An 18,941-nucleotide genomic window follows, 5' to 3' on the forward strand; every position below is an offset into this window, starting at 1 on the left:
GAAATAATATTTATATCTATAAACTTAAAAAATAACTATATCAAAATACATAATTTTTTTAAATTAATTACAATTATTACAAATTTCAAAAATCATGACAATTAAAAATTTATTATAATAATCACATACAGATTAAAAAATCTAAATATCTAAATCTAATATAATTTATTAAAAAATATATTTGAATAATAATTTTTTACAGTTAAAAAACATAAAATAGTTTAATAACATATGAAATAATTTATAAAATATAATTTTTAAAAGATAAAATTTATTCAATATTTATTTTAAAGAGTTTTCAAGTTACATTGTATTACATGTTCAATAATACTGTATATGTATTTAATTATAAAATTATAAATTATTAATTATAATAAAATAAAAATTTTTGCATTTATGCTGAATTATTATTATTTATTATATACAAAATATAAAAATTATTTTTAAAAAATATAATATTAAAAATTGCATATAAATAAACAAAAGGTTTTATTTAAATATGTATGCAAAATCTTTGTTTTACAGATTGGCAATACTGTTCTTAAGATTGACAAGAAAGGAAGCAAACAAGGAAGCAACAAAAGGAACCTGTTGTGCACAGAAGGCAGTGGAATGAAGGTACGCCGCGAATACGAATGCCATAATGAACACCAAAACAAACTATGAATATGCTTCTAATTCATATAACGAAGGTATTTATTTATTCATTTTAAATTGAAATTCTCATTTTTTGAATATAATAATATGAATAAAAAATATACATACTTTATTAAAAAATAGTAAAGATGAATTGAAAAACCGTCTGCTGGGCGTCCTTATGGCGTCTGCTAGAATGACGCTTGAAAAACAAATTTAATTTTAATATATAAAAAAAAATTATTTTTTTAATAATATTTAAATATTTTTCATATTAAAGCTGTACATTTTTGTTTATTATTTTTGTGAAATATTAAAATTAAATAATGTTTTTACGAAGTACTGTCATATGTCATAATTTTAGTAAGAATAACAACATATTTATTATTATTGAAGAAATTTTAATATTCAACATAGTAAATTAAACAAAAATATATATCAATTAAATTTCTTAAAAAAAAAATAAATTAATAAAAAATTGAAAATTTATTGTTAATAATAATAAATAAGTTTTCATGTTTTTATTTGTGCTTTAGAATTTGTAAAATTATTTATTGTTAATAAATAATCTAAAATTAATAACTTATTTTTTATCAAAATTTTTAATCTATAAAGTAATTTTGTATCCATATTGTTTATGTTATATAAATTTTAATTATTCTAAAAATATAATTCATAAATTAATTTTTTATGAAAATATAAAAATATAAAAAAATTGAATGAAATTTTTTAAAAATATCATGTAAAATATAATTATTTTATTTTTAATGACGATATACAATAATAATCATTTTAGGTATGGGAAATGATAGCCCAGCTGCATTATTAGATATGCTTGCAGAAGTTGCATCTCAAACATTACATTCAGAAAAAAAACGTAGTAAATCATTAGTATCATCTCAATGCAAGTCAAAACCAGATTACATAAAAAGAAAAAATCATGAATTATCTTTTAATGTGCCACAGCTTTTATCTATGCCTGCATCACAATTAGTTAAACAATTTTCTATTTTCACAAGTGATGAATTGAAAAGACAATATTCATATACATGTGCTCTTGTTGTTGGATGTGGACAAAAATATACTAGTTTTGCAAGTGAAGGTAGAGCAAGAATGTCTATTAAAGCACATTTAGCAGAACATTTAGAATATTTAAAAACTAATAAAGAAGCTTGTAAGTTAACAATATAATATTTATGTGTTTTTATAAGTTAAGAAATATTATAAATTAGTAAAAATTTATATATTTTATAGATAAAAATTTTACTGCAAGGTCAGTAAGTTATAAAAATTACAAAACAAATCCCCAAAACAAGAAAAGCAGGTTACAACAATCACGAAAACCACAAGAAACATTGAATAAGGAGAATAAGAATATTATTACAGAAAAATCAACTAATTATTTAAGAAATATTCTATTAAATGATTCTACTTTTAAAGAATTAGATAAAAATAAAAATGTTGAAAAAGTGGAAAATTCTAAAAGAATAAATAATTCCGAACAAAAAGATACAGAAAAAATAGATTTTAAAGTTTTCGGAGATCATAGTTATTTTGAACGTTTAAAAGATGAAATTCCTAACAAGAAAGAAACATCACTTTTTAATAATTCTCTTGAAAATACAACAGATGAAAATGTAAGTATAAATATAAAATGTGTAGATAAGATTACATAAAATTTATAAATTTATTAATTATTATTTTTTATTAGATTGTATTTATGATTGTTGGTACTGATAATGTTCATATGAAAGAATATCCATGTATTAATAAAAGATTCTCAGAAAAAATTAATCAAAAATCTGAAACTATTTATTTACCAGGTAAGTATATAAGATATTTTATTTTAATACATTGTTTAATTATATATATATATATATAAATATATATATATATATATATATATATATATATATAAATATATATATATATATATATATATATATATATATATAATTAATATATATATATATATATATATATATATAATAATATATATATAATATATAATAATATATATATATATATATATATATATAATAAAGATGATTTATTTTTAGAAATATCATGGTCATCTGAAAATGATAACAAAGGCACAGAGATTATAACTAGTAAACCTAAAGGAAAAGCAAAATTTATAGGCACTAGTAAAGAAGAAAGAGAAATGGCATTAGCTTTTATGGATCGTATCAAAAAAAAAGGAAATCCAACTGGAAATAATCTTGAATGTCGGATTTGTAATCCTCCCCGAAGTTTTACAGCACCTACAACTTTAGTATCTCATTATCGTAGTCATGCTGGAATAAAACCATATGAATGTCGTATCTGTAGAGCAGTTTTTACAAGAAGACATAGTTTAAAATATCACATGTTAATTCATCAAAATCAAACGCGATTTACATGCGCAGATTGTGGAAAGAAATTTAGACACCCATCACATTTTAGAGAACATCGACGTAGACATACTGGAGAAGCACCATTTGGATGTGATGATTGTGGACAACGGTGAGTTTTGTAATTTTTTATTATATATATAATAATGTGTTATTACATATTTTTTAAAAAAATATTTTCATATTAATTAGATTTAAAACAAGAAATACTTATAAACGTCATTTAAAAACAAGACATGGAAAAGTTTTAACAACAACCGGAGAGTTGTTATATCTTTCAGAAGAAGATTTTCAAAAAGTTCGAACTAATAGAAAAAAAAAAAATATAAATAAAGATCAAATAATAAATGAGGATATAATTGCAACAAAAATTATGCATTGTCAAAATAATAATAATCAACTGCAAGATATTGCAAATGAAGAATATAGTATAAATAATGATACTATTATTAGTGATAAGAATTGGAAATCGAGTGATACAATACAAATTATTAAAAATTGTTTTGAAACTTATGAGGTTTGTTCAGAACCTCATTTAAATAAGACTGAATCTATAGAGACTGAATTATCTATAAAAAATAGAGTTTTTAATAAAGATGAAAATGATTTACCAGATGAATATACAAATAAAGTACAAGATAAATTATCACAAGTGCAAAGTACTTCTTATATTAAATTAGAGATAATTAAAGATGGAAGCAATCAAATTATATATCATGATAATGTTGAATCAGATCAACCTGAAATAATTTATCACAATATAGATGAAACACCATCATATATTAAATTAGAATATAATAATTTAGTTAATGATATACAAAATGAGAACAGTTTAGAATTTCAAAAAAAATTTAAATTTTCAGAACATCAAATTAAAAATCCCATACATATAATTAATGAAAATTATTTTGATAATGAATCTAACTTTGCAAGTGAACAACAAATAAAATTAATACAAGTAAATACACATATTAAAACAAAAAACAAAGATAGCAATAAACACATAGTTCTTCAAGAAGATGTAAAATGCGAGAAAGAAAATAATGATATTATGACTCTTAATTGCAAATCTTTTCCTGAAATGGAAAACCATGAGAATATTGTATCGGAAGACTTCATAAATTTAAATAATTTGCAAGAAATTAATCAAGTTACTGATAATACGATATCAATAATTACAGATACTTTAATAAAACAAAATGGAGATTGTTTATTACAAGAAAATAAAAAATTAAATAACTATCAAGCAGTTATATCAAATTTAATAAAGAATCGAATGATTACATCTTCAAATTATTCTTTTGAAAAAGATAAATTTTTTAACCAAGCTGAACAACATTTATATATTCATAATGAACCCTTAACTAGTATAGTAGTTCAAAATAAATGCATAAATATATTTCCCCAAATTCAATCAAAAATACAATTAAATAAAAATAAAAAATTTACATTTTTAAATAAACATATGCAAGGTATTAATATAAAGGAAAATGAAAATCAAAATACAATTTTATTATTAGCTAATAATGCATTACAAAACAATATTTTTAAAATTGATCAAAACAACACTGCCAATAATGAAATTAAAAAACAAATATTTGATGAAAGTAAGTAATTAAATAACAAGAATTTTTTTTAAATTAAATTGAAAATAAATAAAAATAGACTTTTAATATTTTTTAAAAAAAAATAATTATACTTTTATAATATACTTATAGTAATAGCATTAATAAAAATACATTTGTAGTATAAATATACTACTAAAATAATGCTTTGAGTTTTTGGTTATGTAAATATTATTAGAAAAAAAATGTAGAATTATTAATTTTATATAATGTATATGAAAATAATATAAAATTATAAAAAAAATAAATTTATAATAAAATATTTTTAAATATTTTGATCGTGTGAGATACACAGTATTAATATAGCTTTGATATATACTAAACTTTAAAAAATGAATAAAAATACATTTATTTTTAAATGAAGAAAATTTATCTTTAAAAATTATTTAAAATATTACCTAATATTTTCAAAAATTATGTTAAATCTTTATTTAGGCATTCCAAATATTATAAAAAAAAATTAATTCTTATTAAATTTATGATAATTTTGTATGTATATATTAACAAATTAATTATATAAAATTATATACTTAAATATATAAATACAAAATATACAAAATAATATTTAATAGCAATAATATTTTTTTCTGTGCCAAATATTGGAAAATGTAGTACAAATTCATAATTTGCTTAGCAAAAAAAAAAAAAAATTTTAATTTCAGTAATATAGTTATTTTTTGAATTCTTATATGTTTTGTACAGTTGAATTGCTAAAACATTTATTATATTCTATATTTATTTTACAATTTATATAGAGTGTATTATCTGTTTTTATTTGTAATATTTTCTTTTTTTTATATACATACAGATTTTTTGTCACAAAATTTATTGCAATTTATAGTAAATTAACAATTTTAATACTTTTTTTTTTAATGTTTTGAAATATTTTTATTTCTTAAAATATAGAAGCTCAAAAATGTCTTCCATAAAAATTTATTACATTTTCAATGATTTCTTACAAAAATACATAAACATATAAATAATTTATAGATATTATTTTATAGAATTAATAAATTAAATAATAAAAATTAATGATTCAAAAAATAATATAAAATATTAAATATGCAGATTTTAGGTAATAATTTATATTATAATATTCTATTTTAAAAATATAAATTCTAAAAATGTATTTATAAATTATATATGAAATATACATATTGAAAACTCAAAACATTATCTTTTGGTAAAACAATAATGGAAACATAACATAAATAAATAAATTATATCAATATTAATATTTTTAAACAATAATTTCAGATTTTGTACTACTTAAAACTTAATATTGCAAATGTAAAAAGATTTGTATAATATCTTTTTCTAATGATGAAGTACAACTAAAATCTTCTAACGAAAATATATTTTAATACATATATTTACTATTATAATTATAAAAATATTTTCAAAAAAATATTAAAATATAAAAGTTAAAATAAATATTTAAAAATAAAAATATAAATGTTTAAAATAGATGAACAAAATAAAAGCATTTATTGTATTTGCATAGAAATATGTATACAAATAAAATTGATTAAATATTGTATAAAATATAGAAATGAAGAGTTAAGAAATTATTTTCACAAAAAATATATTGTGAGATATATTTGAGATGTGCCTTGTATGTACTATAAAGTTAAATATTAATAGTATAAAATAAATACAAAATAATAAACATAACATAAAAAATAATAATAACATACAAAATAAACACTAATTATATAAAAAAATATTCATATGTTTATACTAATTTTTTATTATCATTTGTAATAAACATTAATATGAAAAAAAATTTATAATTTTAGTTATATATTGTATTTTTATATTCATTTTGTACTTAAAATAATAAAATGATTAAAAATTATTTGATAATATAATTATGAACAATGAATAATTTTTCAAAATATTTTGTATAATAGTGTGGAATTTCTAGTGTTTTATAGTTTTGAATATTTTCGTAATTCCCAATTTTTTATATCTATAGAGACTTGACAACAGCAATAAAGAAAGAACAGTAAAATGAATTTACTGTACCATGTATCTGTAAAGAAAAATTGTATAAAAATTTAAAATAAACGTTTTTAAACTTCATAAAAAAATGTGTAATAAATTTAAATAATTTTTTAAATAATTATTAAGTACAAATACCATATAATATTCTATAGATGTAAATATTTCCAATTTCTTCTCCAACAAAAAAATAAAAATTGGATATTACTGACATGGCTAATAATGGGCTTGTTAAAATACAATTGAAACGTCTGAAATTTACTTGTGATAGATATTTTTTTTGTACATTTGAATAATATTTATTTTTTTCACCTGATTTAATTAAACTTTCAATATTTAATCCTATAAAATTCAAGAATGCCCAAATAAAAATGTTTGTTTGCATTCCATGCCATATGAAAATAAATGTAAAACATAAAAAAGAAGCAATTAATTTGCTGAAATTTAATTTTAACAAAGGTACATAAATGTATCTGAAAAATATATTGTTTTTAAAAATTTTAATTAATCAAATATATTTTATAAAAAAATATATTAATCAAATATTTATATATTTTATCATACCTTATAAGAAATTTATATAAACCTTGATCAAAGTATTTCCACATATCAGAATATAAATGAATTCTTGCTACACATTTAGGTTGTGGAGGGGCTCTTACATTATCTATTGCACATAAAGTATGATTAAGTCCATATACCACAACATATTTAATTAAAAAAAATTGTCCCATACAATATCCTAATCCATATAAAGCCCATGGATTTAAGTTTTTAATAATCTAATATTAATATAAAAAAAAAATAAATAAATTTTATAAATAAATTCATTTTAATAAAATTAATAATAATAATGTTATAATAAATTTTAATATTACATAAAAAAGAAAAATTACCTCTGGATGATACTGTATTGCATTAAAATAAAGAAAATGTAAGAAAAAGTTAGTAAAAAATATCCAGAAAATATATCTAATTAAATTAAAAATAAAATTTCCAAAATTTGCAAGTTTTAAAAATTGGGATGTTTCTATTACCTGCAAAAATATAAAAATATATTTTTTATTTGTTGTTATAATAATAATTAGTACATATATATTTTAAATAAAATATTATACATACAGAATTAATGAATTCATGATACAAAATTAATGGTCCTAAGGATAATGTAGGCAAATATAAACAATATGCTAATTTATATAGAAAATTTTGTACAAAGAAAAGCATATTATTATAATTATTTTCTAAATGTGATTTTATATTATCTATACAATAGCTAATACTTCTTAATTGAATCCAACACATTATGAGAGTTAAAATATAATGTTCTTCATCATTAAATTTAAATATATTTTGAAAGAAACCATTCGGAATTTTTAAAAAATGTATTATAAATAAAAATAATATATTTATTATCCATATAGTATATGTGCTACGTTTATATGTTAAAATATATAATATACTTGGTTGCATTAATGCACATAACATGCCCAATATTCCAATATAAAAATATAAAAATAACATGGATATAAAGATGTACCAACAACATAATAGCTGAAAAAATATATAAATATATTGTTATTCATCAAATTAAATAAAAAGATAAATTATAAAATATAAAATAAGAAAGAAAGATAAAAATATCAAACCATAAAATTTGATGTAATCTTAACAATCTGACTAACAAAATGATGAAGAAATAACCAAGGTATTAATTTTATTATTAATGGTATCCATATTCTCCATTCTTGATCAGAAATATCTTGTTTTCTTCCAATCCATATCCATCCTGGTGCAAAGTCACCATATAAATCATTATAATTAATAAAATCTAAAAATAATATATAATTTTATAATATAAACAGTTTATATATTTATATATAAAAAATTTTTACATATATGTAAAATATATGTTTAAATTCTTACAAGTATTAATTAAAAATACACTATAAATAGAATATAATACTGCACCCGTCCACAATAAAAAGTACAAGAAACTTTCATATTTATGTAATTTGATGTCATTGTCTGTTATGGATGTCATTTTCATTTAAAATTAAATTTACCGCTTTATCTTTATTTCGTAGATATATTTGAAAATAAAAAATTGGAATACATTTTATTACGTATTTTTTTAAATCTTATGTATTGTATTGTAAGTATATTGTAAGTTTTATAGTTTTATGCAATAAAGATGAAATACTATCAGATACTTTAAAATATATAGGTTAGAACCTAAATAAATTTGTAAATAATAAATTTATAAATTAATATTTTGAATTTATTCAAACATAATATTACATTTAACATGATACGAAAAGATAAATAAGATTTATAAATATTTATTTTTCATAAATATTTATTTATATCAAAAAATCATAGATTTATTTTTTTTTTGGATCAAATTTTATTTTTAGAAGATAAAATAAATATGTTAAATACATCGAAGTTAGTAAATTATTTAAATACACAATTATATATAATTTAATTATAAAATATTCCATTTTTCATTATATGTTGATATAAAGTACAATAGGACAATGATCACTACCATATACTTTATCTCTTATAACATTATCACAAACATTATCCTTAATTCGTTCTGATACTAAAAAATAATCCAATCTCCTGTATAAAAGAAAATTAAAAATAATAAATAAAATAATTTTAAACAATTTTAAAATGTTAATAAAAATATTTTTACATACTCACCATCCTATATTTTTACTACGTGCATTTGCAAAATATGACCAAAATGTGTATGCATCTGTTTTATCAGGATATAAAGCTCTAAATGTATCCACAAATCCTGTAGCTAAAAAATCTGTCATACCATCTCGTTCTTCTATAGTAAATCCAGCATTTTTTATATTTGTTTTTGGATTTCTGAGATCTAAATAGATTAAAAAATTAATTTACACAATATTATAAATTAATTATATAAATTTCTACCTATTTCTTTGTGAGCAACATTCATATCACCACAGATAATAACAGGTTTCTTCTCATCTAGATTTCTTACATATGTTTTAAAAATTTCATTCCATTTTAATCTTTTTGGTAATGTTACTAATTTTTGACCAGCATTAGGAACATCTACATAATTAAAAAATATAATATAAAACTATACATAGATTTATATTCATACAAAATCTAAAACTTACAAACTTACAAACATTAATTAAATAGAAATTTAGATATTCTGCAGTAATCAATCTACCTTCATTATCAAATTCAGAATTATTTAAACCATATTTTACATCAATTGGTTTTTCTTTTGTGAATAATGCAACACCACAATACCCAGATTTTTTACCTATTTTTAATAAAAATATAAATATAAAATATAATTATAAATAAAAATTTATAATTAATTATAAATATTTATACTCTCAAGAAAATAATAATGATATCCATTTAATTTAATTTCTTCAGGTAATTTATTGGAATCGCATTTGGTCTCTTGCAATGCAACTATATCTGCATCTTCCTTTGCAATATATTTTATTCCATTTTTCTAAATAAACATAATAATAATAGTATAAAATTTTTTTCATATTTTTTTTCAAATTATTTTCATATATAAAATACAATAATAGATTTTTCATACTTTTATTACTGCTCTTATGCCAGAAACATTCCAACTAGATATTTTTAAATTATATTTATTTCCTGTTGCATTTAATTTTAAACAATCGAAATTAATTTCATTTAAGTCTGTATCTGTTTTATTTATAATTGATTTTACATCTGTTTTAGCACGCTTTGCTGAAGGTTCTTCAGTGTGATCTGTATTACGTTTAGATCTTTTATTTGATGTTTCTTCTGTTTTTGATATTTTATTTTTATTCTTATTTTTAATTTCTGTAGAGTCTGACTAATTGAAAATAAGATTAAAATGTTTTTTATAAATTATCTTTAATTTGTAATAAAATGAATATATTCTATTATATATTAATCTAACCTTTAAAACTCGGCTTCGTTTTGGCGGCATGACTGCGTTTGTGTACACAAAATACTAAAAAATTATCAATACTATGATTGTAATAATAATAATGTAAAAATAACTTCTTTTATTTTGTTTTATTATGTAATAAATTATTAATTTGAATTTAAATATATATGAAAAATTGAAAAGAATGTTTACCGGCATGAGCTTCAAGAAATTTTGAAAACTGCGCGATATCATGAAATTTAATTCAATTGACAGTTTAATTCATGGATAAACTAAAAAAAAATATATAAATATAAACAATATTTAGGAAGATAGATATTTTAGTTTTTAATTAAGTATATTTTTATTCTTTTATTATAAATTTTATTATAAATATATTTATTATAAATTAACATATTTATTATAATTATAAATTAACATTATTTATATATTAAATTAAAATAAATAAATTTTATATATATTATATTAAATATCAAAATAATATCAAATTTATATTAAATTTAATAATTTATAAGTGAAATTGTAAGATATTTATTCAAAATAAATGTAAAATAAATGTAATATAAAATTTACATACTTAATAATAATAATTAAATTCGCTTATAAAAAAAAACTTTATGAAATTTTTACTAAAATTAATACTATTATTAATTTTAAATATAATATAAATTTTTATTAATACGAATGATTCCAAAATTTAATAAATTCTTATTTAAGACAATTTCCATTTTATGATTTATATTAATGATTTAATATATATTTGATTTGAGAAAAAAATTTTATTTTAAAAAAATTAATCAACCAGATAATAGAATAATTCAAAAAATACATTTCTTTTATGTTAGAAGCATGAATGCATTTGAATAAAAATAAAATGAACATTTTTTATACTTTTTTTTATACCTAACTTCAGTTCATAATGGTATGATATTTTATAGTCAAATTAAATTCTAAAAAAAAGTAAAGAATTATAAATATTGATCTCGATAATTATCTTTTTATATTTTATATTTTATATTTAAAATTCTTATTATATTCTAATTCAATAAAGAGAACGATATGTTATTATTAAATAGAATATTAAAAATCAATAATTTAAATAATTTTAAGAATCAATAAATATGTAATTTATATGATTTGGTATAAATTTCTTTATTAATAAGTATATTAGTGTTATATAAATATATATATATATATATACACATGTATAAAAAAGTAATCCACATATATCTAAAATAAGAAAAATAAAACGAATATATATTACATGAACATGTTTAGTAATAAAAAGAATAATTTACCACCAAGACCTCGTATTCCAAATTCTGAACATATGTTAGAAGATCTTAATAATTCTTCTATAGATGACATAGCATTTAAAATAATTCATAAAGGTATTATTTTTTGTCTTTATTATAATATAATTAATATTAAAAAAAATAAAAAAAAATATTTTAAATCATAACCTCATTTTAAACTTAAATCAAATTTAGCTAATCTCATTTTGTGTCCAATTTCAAATTCTATGTTATAATTTATTTTATAATTTATTAATATTAATCTATATAAAAATATAAATTTTTTTCAGATGAAATTTCTGGAGAAAATTTAATGAATGCAAGTACTTCTGATACATATCAGAAAGTGAAAATGTATTTACATATAAAACAACAGTTAAAATATTTGGAAACTACTCTTGAAAGTAAAGAACAACAACTTAAAACTGATAATGAAGAAATAAAAAGACTTGCAGATAATATTAAAAAACAAGCACAAGCTGCATTAATAACATAAGATTTTATATATGCAAATAATATTGAAATTTTTTGGTTTTCTTTTACAAAAAATTTTAACATAGAATTTTTCTTATGTTCATATATTAATTAATCATATAAAACAATTTTACTTATAATTAAATATTTTATTGTATCTATATAGGTAATATTTTTTATACAAAATATTAATGCTAATATAATATATACAAGTATAATTTAAAAATTTTACAAAAATAAATCTTATAATAATCATTCTCTGACGTTATTTTTATATATATATATATATATATATATATATATATATATATATATATATATAATATATGTATATAAAATAATTTAATATTCGCATTTTAATATAATATACATATTAATATAATACATATATAATATAGTTTATAATAATAATATAATGATATTTTTTAAATTAATCTTCTTATAATTTTTTTATAATTTTTGCAACTTTTTATGTTAAATTTTTATGTTAAATAAGATTATAATAGCAGTTAAGAGGCATTTATAATAATATACTTGATAATAAATTTTGAATATAAATTTCATTAATTTCTATTTTGATTTAAAAGTTTTATATTTCAAAAATTTATAAATATTTGAATATGTACTTTATAATGAAGATTTTATATCAAAAAACTATTACAACTTTTATTATATTATTATATTATTTCAATTTTTTTTTTTAAATAATTTATTTTTTCTTTTTATTATTTAAAAGAATTCATAATATAAAAATATATAAATATAATAAAAATATAATATATACAAGTATAATTTAATATATAATAATTTTATAAATATTTTGATTTAGAGTTTAAAGATTAATTTGATATAAATTTTTCTCGGATTTTATACTAAAAATAGTTCAAAATATAAAATAATATCTATTATTAAAGTTTACAACTATTTTTTTCAAAATGTCTTAAATATTGTTGTGCATTTATTCAATTATTGATATTTTTAATTAGGAATGCCTATTGTAATATCATATTTAACTAATGGATCATTAAGATAAGCACACCATGTAAAGCCCGATGGATATCCTGAAAAAATTATGCGTAAAATTTTAAATTAATGTTTTCAATTAAACAACTTAAGATATTATATATGAATATTAAATAATTAAAAATTTATTATAAGAAAATTTTTCATTACGTCATTATTTTTTGTAATTATAGTATAAATAATGTATAAAAAACATATAAAGCAATTATCTATTAGTATACATATTTATAATATATTATATATAGTATCATATATATCATTTGCTTTAAAATACATGGTAAAATAAAAATTTAATATATATACTTACAATTGTATTATTTAGTAAATGATTTTCATGTGTTCACAAAATGTGATTGAAATGAAATATCAAAATGTATTGCCTTTTTTCCAGCTGCATGCAAGTAATCCCTGGATTAGTCAGTGGTTAGTGACAAATACCTATGTTTTAGAAAAATATACACATAAGGTATATCAGACTAAGATTTCTATGAACTAGTTAATCTACATAAATGAAAAGGTTTTTTACAGAAATACAATTGTACCTCCACCAAAAAACATATATTATGTGTTGATCTTTATTTATAACATTTGTAACAATAATATAAAAGTGCTTTACATTTGTTTTATATAAAAGTAGAATAATTCTGTTCATTTTACACATTAAGTATTTTCAAACGGAATATAAAAGTATACAATATATTAATTATATTTTTTACATAATATGTTGATATGTTCAATTAGGACGGAATTCAGATATATATTTAGATTAATTGTTGTATGTTTTTTATAACATTAATAACGATCAAGTATTTGCAATTATTTCAAATTGCTTTAAACTGCTTTAATATCATTTTAACAATTAAATAAATTGTCTTAACTTAAATGAATACTGGAATTATTTTTTTTAAAACCAAAAATATAAAATTCATCTATAATAATAAAATTTTTCTTAACTATATAACATAATTTGTATATACATAATTTCTCAATGTTACTATTGAAAAATTATATAGGTTTACGTATATAATATATATACGTATATATATCATTTTTATAAAATTTATTATAAAAGCATGTATTAAATGTTTTATGAATTTTAAAATAAAATTCGATTTATGGAGAATAATAATAATATAATGGAATGATTATACTTTTCTTTTTTTCAAGTATCTCTATTGTTATTTTTTTATGTTTAACATAACATACTATAAAATGGTGAATATTATTTGTATTACTCAAAAATAAAATGAAATAAATGAAAATTACAAAATATTTAAAATGAAATGTAAATTTGATATTATATGTAAATTTTGATGATATATGAAATATAGATCACATTAAAATACTACTATTATCAAAAAAATTATATAATGTAAATATTTGAATAAAATTTTTAGTAATTTTATATCGCAATAAAAAATAATATCAAATTTTTTTGCATATTTTTAATATATTGTTTGCAATAGTTGTTTGTAATTCAACTATTTATACTAATAATTAATGTCAATTTGCTATTTTTTTACATGATTTGTGATAAATTTTTCATATGTATAACAAATATAGATTCTAGGAACATATAATTGATTGCTTTAATTATTTTGAATTATGAGTATATCATAATCATCAAATAATTAATTTTAGTTATTTACTACCAAAATTCGGCATCAAAAAAAAGGTACGAAATATTAACTTGCCTCTAGGCTTGTACTTAAGATGGTCCTCAATAAATTGACAAGGACAACGGGCGGAGACACAATGACGTGGTGGAACAGATAAACCCGCGATGTCTCTATTACGTTCCTGTGAGTCTATAACCAGATCAAGTCTGCGGCGCACAAAGTGATGTGCCCATCGAGATGCATACCTCAGCAACAGCAACTCCGCCCGTTCCTGTCAACACATACCATCATCATTCAGAAACCTAGAGCTGAAGTAGCCTAAATCTGTTTTTTATACATTAATAATAATGTATATAACTTATTTATGAAACTTGAAAAATCTGTTATACATAAAGTATATAATTAAATATAAAGACATAATAGATTACAAATTTTTTTTTTTAACAAACTTTTACCATTTTTTGTTTAACCAAAATTTGTTATTCATATTATTCACCATTTTACAAAAATATTTTCTATATATAAACTATATTTTTCTACATCAAATTAATTATTCTGAATTATATGATATTCAAATATTATGTACAATTATATGCAATGTTAAAAATAAAACTTGTAATACATACACATATGTGTAATTATACAAGATTTATACAAATATTAATTTGAATTCTAAATATTTAATAATATAATTAATTAACAAATAATATAATAAAAAATAGTATTAATTATAGTCAAGTATAATAATCCATATCACCAAAAAATAATTCTAAAAAATATTTCATATATTAATATTATGTAGAAATTTAATTGCAATTATTACAAATAAAAATCTTATATAATTAAGTACATTATAAGTACTTTTCATATTTCATATAATTTAATTTTGTTTTATTAATTTTTAATAAAACAAATTTTGATTATTCATCTACTTTTAATAATATCATTCATATTATTAACAAATAAATCTATTTAAATTCTTTGATTTTTAATGTATCTTTCATTTAATTTTTCAAAAAAATAAATTTCTAAATAAATTTTTATTAAAATAATAAGATATTAAAATAACTTGTATAAGTTAAAAAGTTTTTTTTTAAATTTATCAATATTGCTTTAAACAATACTGATTTTAATTTTGTTATATATTGTTATATAATGCATATTTATATGCATATTTTTTATATGTTTTTGTTTATTATATATATATATATATATATATATATTAAACAATATTGTTTTAAATGCCTCTATCTTTAAGAAAACTACTCCAGCTAGGACAAAAATCTCTGCCTTGAACATGAGGTTTATTACGTAACCATTCTTCTATATATTGACACGGACATAAAGCTGATGCTAAATGACGAGGTGAAGAAGGATTTCCACCTTCCTCATCTACTGTCCAATCCAATCGTCGACGTAAATAATCCTTTGCCCAACGTTGTACATAGCGGCAGAATACTTGTTCGCTTTTACCCTAATAGTTTTTAATTTATTATACAAAAAGTAAAATATTATGAAATTCACAAAAAAAAAAGAAAAAAAAAATATTTTTACAATATATATAAATAATAAAAGTTTTTATAATATATATATTATTAAAATTTTGTAAATATAAAAAATTTAAAATAATTAATAAATTTAATTTTTATAAAACAATTATTTAAAATAAAAATTATGTACCTGTTTGCGAGAAATTCTAGTAGTTGTATTGCCTTGTATTACAATATCACTATCATCTATATCCATTCGCTGTTGTAATTCCCTTTTTCGACGCATTTCAGAATTTCCATCTTCTCCTATTATTCTTCCTTCACGTTCTTCTCGTTCTATAACTTCTTGTAATTTTTTCTATTATAAAACAAATTAAGTTTAAAATATATTAATTATATTTAAATATATTACATATTAATTAATCAAATTTTAAATATATTATTAGTAAATATATAAAATAACATATAATAAAATACAAAAATTTTCAAAAGATGTTTAATTTCAATTAAAAGAAATTTTTTTTGTACAAACTCAATTACATTAAGCTCTAAATGTTTAAATTAAATAATCATGTATGACACTTGTAATGACACTTACAATGCAATCTGTAGTATCAAAGTATATGAAGCAAAGATTGACTTTGTGACATGAAATCTTTCCTCTATCATCCAATCCAAGCAATATTTTATGTCGAAGTAAATGTTTGTTCACTTGCCCCATACATTTTTCAAGATTATGATTCAATTTTATCTTGATGAACATGCAAAAAAATATTGCAGCAGCATTGAGGACTAACCACATAACGCCAAGCCCAAATAAAGTAAGACCAGTTACTCCAGAAAATAATAAGCCAAGCAATACAATAAATGCAGTAAATATCCAAAGAACAAGAATCCTTTTGTAACATACATTATACATATTGAAACGTACATCATTCACAAGCAATTCCATTATATGTACGTAATCTTCTACTGTAAGCTATAAAAATATAATTTATATATTTATATATTATATATTTTATATTATATTTCATATGAGTATAAAATTTATAAAAAATAATTTTAAATATTATAAATATATAAAAAAATATTTATAAAAAAAAAATAAAATTCAATTGGAAATGTACCGTTAAACCTTGAGCCATTAATTCTTCTGGTACTAATTCTGGACGAAATTTAGCTGGAGTAATCCACGGCCATCTGGTATTGATTGGTAAAAGAGTAACTATAGTATCCCCATTGGCAAAACCTTGTCTAATATTTCCAATAGATGTACTTATAATATTATTAGTAACACTTCTGCCATTGGATATATCTCGGAGATCAATAGTCTTCAAAGAAGCACTTTTAGGATCAGAAACTCTTATTTCAGATGGTAAATTAAGTTCTGGACTTTCAGATGTAATAGAACGATTTAAACCTGACCTATCTAAATTAATTTGGACGGATTCAGTTGATATCACAGCACCTCTATATTCATGATTTTTTATTTGTTGATTATCTGAATTATCAACAGATTTTCCAATTTTTTCAACATTCACTGTTATTGATTCTGGTTTTATTACAGCTGGTGTATTTGTTTTAGTTTTTTCTTCTATACCATCATTATTTTTAACAGGTGCTTCATCTTCAAATTGGACCCAATTTTTTGTTCTTGATGATATATTAGGTGAATTAACTACTGATACATGATCAGTTGTATCTTGTGAACTCATTTTCACTAAAGAAATATTAAAAAAACAAATAAATAATATATATAAAGAAAATCATTTCATGTAAAATCATTTCATGTATTCAAAAATATTAAACATATTTTGTTATATGTATAATTTAAAAAATGATTTTATTTAATAATTTATAATATATTAAATTAATTATCCATATATTTATTAAATGTAATGTCAAATGTTATTAAATAGAAATATAAAAAAATAGGGAGTGTCTACAAAGATGTATTTTACAATATAAACATGAATTAAAATATAGATATATATATATAAAATATGAAAGTATAATAAAAAATTAAAATATTATGTTAAATAATATTTTTAATAACATAATTATAAAATTTCAAAGCAAAAATTATAAATTCGTATAAAATGTGAAAACCATATATATATGCATGAAAACCAAAATTTGTGAAAATATTTACGTATATACAATCTTTATTATTAATACAACGAAGATAATATTATATATTTATATTTAATATATTATACATAGAAAAATTATATAATTAAATCTTTCTTACCTATCGTGATTTGACCTATCTCATATCCGTGAGGTGAAAAGGTACGTAATACATGAAATCAAGGTGTGCAGCATTGCGATACGAAAAACAAGGGTGGGGCAAAAAATACTATAACGATATTGTATAATAATGTATATATATTTATAATATGATAATTTGCCATAAATGTGTATACA

At 18.8% G+C, this 18,941-nt stretch overlaps 5 protein-coding genes across 12 annotated transcripts; 2 read left to right on the forward strand and 3 right to left on the reverse strand.

Moving 5' to 3' along the window:
• Positions 1-498: 498 nt before the first annotated feature.
• LOC725562 lies at positions 499-4,644 on the forward strand. The gene is made up of 6 exons (XM_026443170.1): positions 499-692; positions 1,433-1,810; positions 1,891-2,273; positions 2,348-2,459; positions 2,697-3,141; positions 3,222-4,644. The coding sequence occupies exons 1-6, from the start codon at positions 644-646 to the stop codon at positions 4,642-4,644; spliced, it is 2,790 nt and encodes a 929-aa protein (XP_026298955.1). The 5' UTR covers positions 499-643.
• Positions 4,645-6,480: 1,836 nt separating this feature from the next.
• On the reverse strand, positions 6,481-8,907 carry LOC725603 (protein-cysteine N-palmitoyltransferase Rasp). Of its 3 annotated transcripts, none has more exons than XM_026443177.1 (7): positions 8,725-8,907; positions 8,308-8,489; positions 7,781-8,212; positions 7,555-7,695; positions 7,223-7,440; positions 6,797-7,131; positions 6,481-6,689 (listed from the first exon to the last, which is right to left on the reverse strand). In XM_026443177.1, the coding sequence occupies exons 2-7, from the start codon at positions 8,308-8,310 to the stop codon at positions 6,586-6,588; spliced, it is 1,233 nt and encodes a 410-aa protein (XP_026298962.1). In that variant the 5' UTR covers positions 8,311-8,489; positions 8,725-8,907; the 3' UTR covers positions 6,481-6,585. The 3 variants fall into 3 exon arrangements, with proteins under 3 accessions (XP_026298962.1, XP_026298961.1, XP_026298960.1); XM_026443176.1 differs by having other exon boundaries at positions 8,630-8,739; XM_026443175.1 differs by lacking the exon at positions 8,725-8,907 and adding an exon at positions 8,585-8,718.
• A 134-nt stretch (positions 8,908-9,041) lies between these two features.
• On the reverse strand, positions 9,042-10,837 carry LOC551153 (exodeoxyribonuclease). 2 transcript variants are annotated; one of them, XM_006562814.3, is made up of 7 exons: positions 10,623-10,837; positions 10,269-10,535; positions 10,049-10,175; positions 9,879-9,974; positions 9,611-9,754; positions 9,371-9,551; positions 9,042-9,286 (listed from the first exon to the last, which is right to left on the reverse strand). In XM_006562814.3, the coding sequence occupies exons 1-7, from the start codon at positions 10,650-10,652 to the stop codon at positions 9,169-9,171; spliced, it is 963 nt and encodes a 320-aa protein (XP_006562877.1). In that variant the 5' UTR covers positions 10,653-10,837; the 3' UTR covers positions 9,042-9,168. The 2 variants fall into 2 exon arrangements, with proteins under 2 accessions (XP_006562877.1, XP_006562876.1); XM_006562813.3 differs by having other exon boundaries at positions 9,831-9,974.
• A 979-nt stretch (positions 10,838-11,816) lies between these two features.
• Positions 11,817-12,488, forward strand: LOC107965045. The gene is made up of 2 exons (XM_026443178.1): positions 11,817-12,004; positions 12,199-12,488. The coding sequence occupies exons 1-2, from the start codon at positions 11,878-11,880 to the stop codon at positions 12,402-12,404; spliced, it is 333 nt and encodes a 110-aa protein (XP_026298963.1). The 5' UTR covers positions 11,817-11,877; the 3' UTR covers positions 12,405-12,488.
• A 789-nt stretch (positions 12,489-13,277) lies between these two features.
• On the reverse strand, positions 13,278-18,893 carry LOC412598 (transmembrane protein 268). 5 transcript variants are annotated; one of them, XM_006562809.3, is made up of 7 exons: positions 18,766-18,893; positions 17,642-18,234; positions 17,113-17,493; positions 16,705-16,872; positions 15,100-15,295; positions 13,713-13,796; positions 13,319-13,443 (listed from the first exon to the last, which is right to left on the reverse strand). In XM_006562809.3, the coding sequence occupies exons 2-6, from the start codon at positions 18,227-18,229 to the stop codon at positions 13,738-13,740; spliced, it is 1,392 nt and encodes a 463-aa protein (XP_006562872.1). In that variant the 5' UTR covers positions 18,230-18,234; positions 18,766-18,893; the 3' UTR covers positions 13,319-13,443; positions 13,713-13,737. The 5 variants fall into 5 exon arrangements, with proteins under 5 accessions (XP_006562871.1, XP_006562872.1, XP_006562874.1 ...); XM_006562808.3 differs by lacking the exon at positions 13,713-13,796 and having other exon boundaries at positions 13,278-13,443; XM_006562811.3 differs by lacking the exon at positions 13,319-13,443 and having other exon boundaries at positions 13,765-13,843.
• Between the last annotated feature and the right edge of the window lie 48 nt (positions 18,894-18,941).

This window comes from Apis mellifera, linkage group LG10 (assembly GCF_003254395.2).
Source record: "Apis mellifera strain DH4 linkage group LG10, Amel_HAv3.1, whole genome shotgun sequence".
Lineage (NCBI taxonomy): Eukaryota > Metazoa > Arthropoda > Insecta > Hymenoptera > Apidae > Apis > Apis mellifera.

Bases quoted from the DNA above. Each gene is read 5' to 3' on its own strand.
- LOC725562 (XM_026443170.1), top strand. From the start codon at position 644: ATGAACACCAAAACAAACTATGAATATGCTTCTAATTCATATAACGAA. The intron at 693-1,432 runs GTATTTATTTAT...TAATCATTTTAG, and splicing joins TTCTAATTCATATAACGAAG to GTATGGGAAATGATAGCCCA. The intron at 3,142-3,221 runs GTGAGTTTTGTA...CATATTAATTAG, and splicing joins TGTGATGATTGTGGACAACG to ATTTAAAACAAGAAATACTT.
- LOC551153 (XM_006562813.3), bottom strand. From the start codon at position 10,652: ATGCCGCCAAAACGAAGCCGAGTTTTAAAG. The intron at 9,975-10,048 runs GTATAAATATTT...TATTAAAAATAG, and splicing joins TCATTATTATTTTCTTGAGA to GTAAAAAATCTGGGTATTGT. The intron at 9,755-9,830 runs GTAAGTTTGTAA...TTAATTATGTAG, and splicing joins TTTCTATTTAATTAATGTTT to ATGTTCCTAATGCTGGTCAA.
- LOC412598 (XM_006562808.3), bottom strand. From the start codon at position 18,229: ATGAGTTCACAAGATACAACTGATCATGTATCAGTAGTTAATTCACCT. The intron at 17,494-17,641 runs GTACATTTCCAA...ATATTTTTATAG, and splicing joins TAATGGCTCAAGGTTTAACG to CTTACAGTAGAAGATTACGT. The intron at 16,873-17,112 runs GTAAGTGTCATT...GTTTTATAATAG, and splicing joins TTGATACTACAGATTGCATT to AAAAAATTACAAGAAGTTAT.
- LOC725603 (XM_026443175.1), bottom strand. From the start codon at position 8,708: ATGAAAATGACATCCATAACAGACAATGACATCAAATTACATAAATAT. The intron at 7,441-7,554 runs GTAATTTTTCTT...TATTAATATTAG, and splicing joins CAATACAGTATCATCCAGAG to ATTATTAAAAACTTAAATCC. The intron at 7,132-7,222 runs GTATGATAAAAT...TATATTTTTCAG, and splicing joins TTATATAAATTTCTTATAAG to ATACATTTATGTACCTTTGT.
- LOC107965045 (XM_026443178.1), top strand. From the start codon at position 11,878: ATGAACATGTTTAGTAATAAAAAGAATAATTTACCACCAAGACCTCGT. The intron at 12,005-12,198 runs GTATTATTTTTT...AATTTTTTTCAG, and splicing joins ATTTAAAATAATTCATAAAG to ATGAAATTTCTGGAGAAAAT.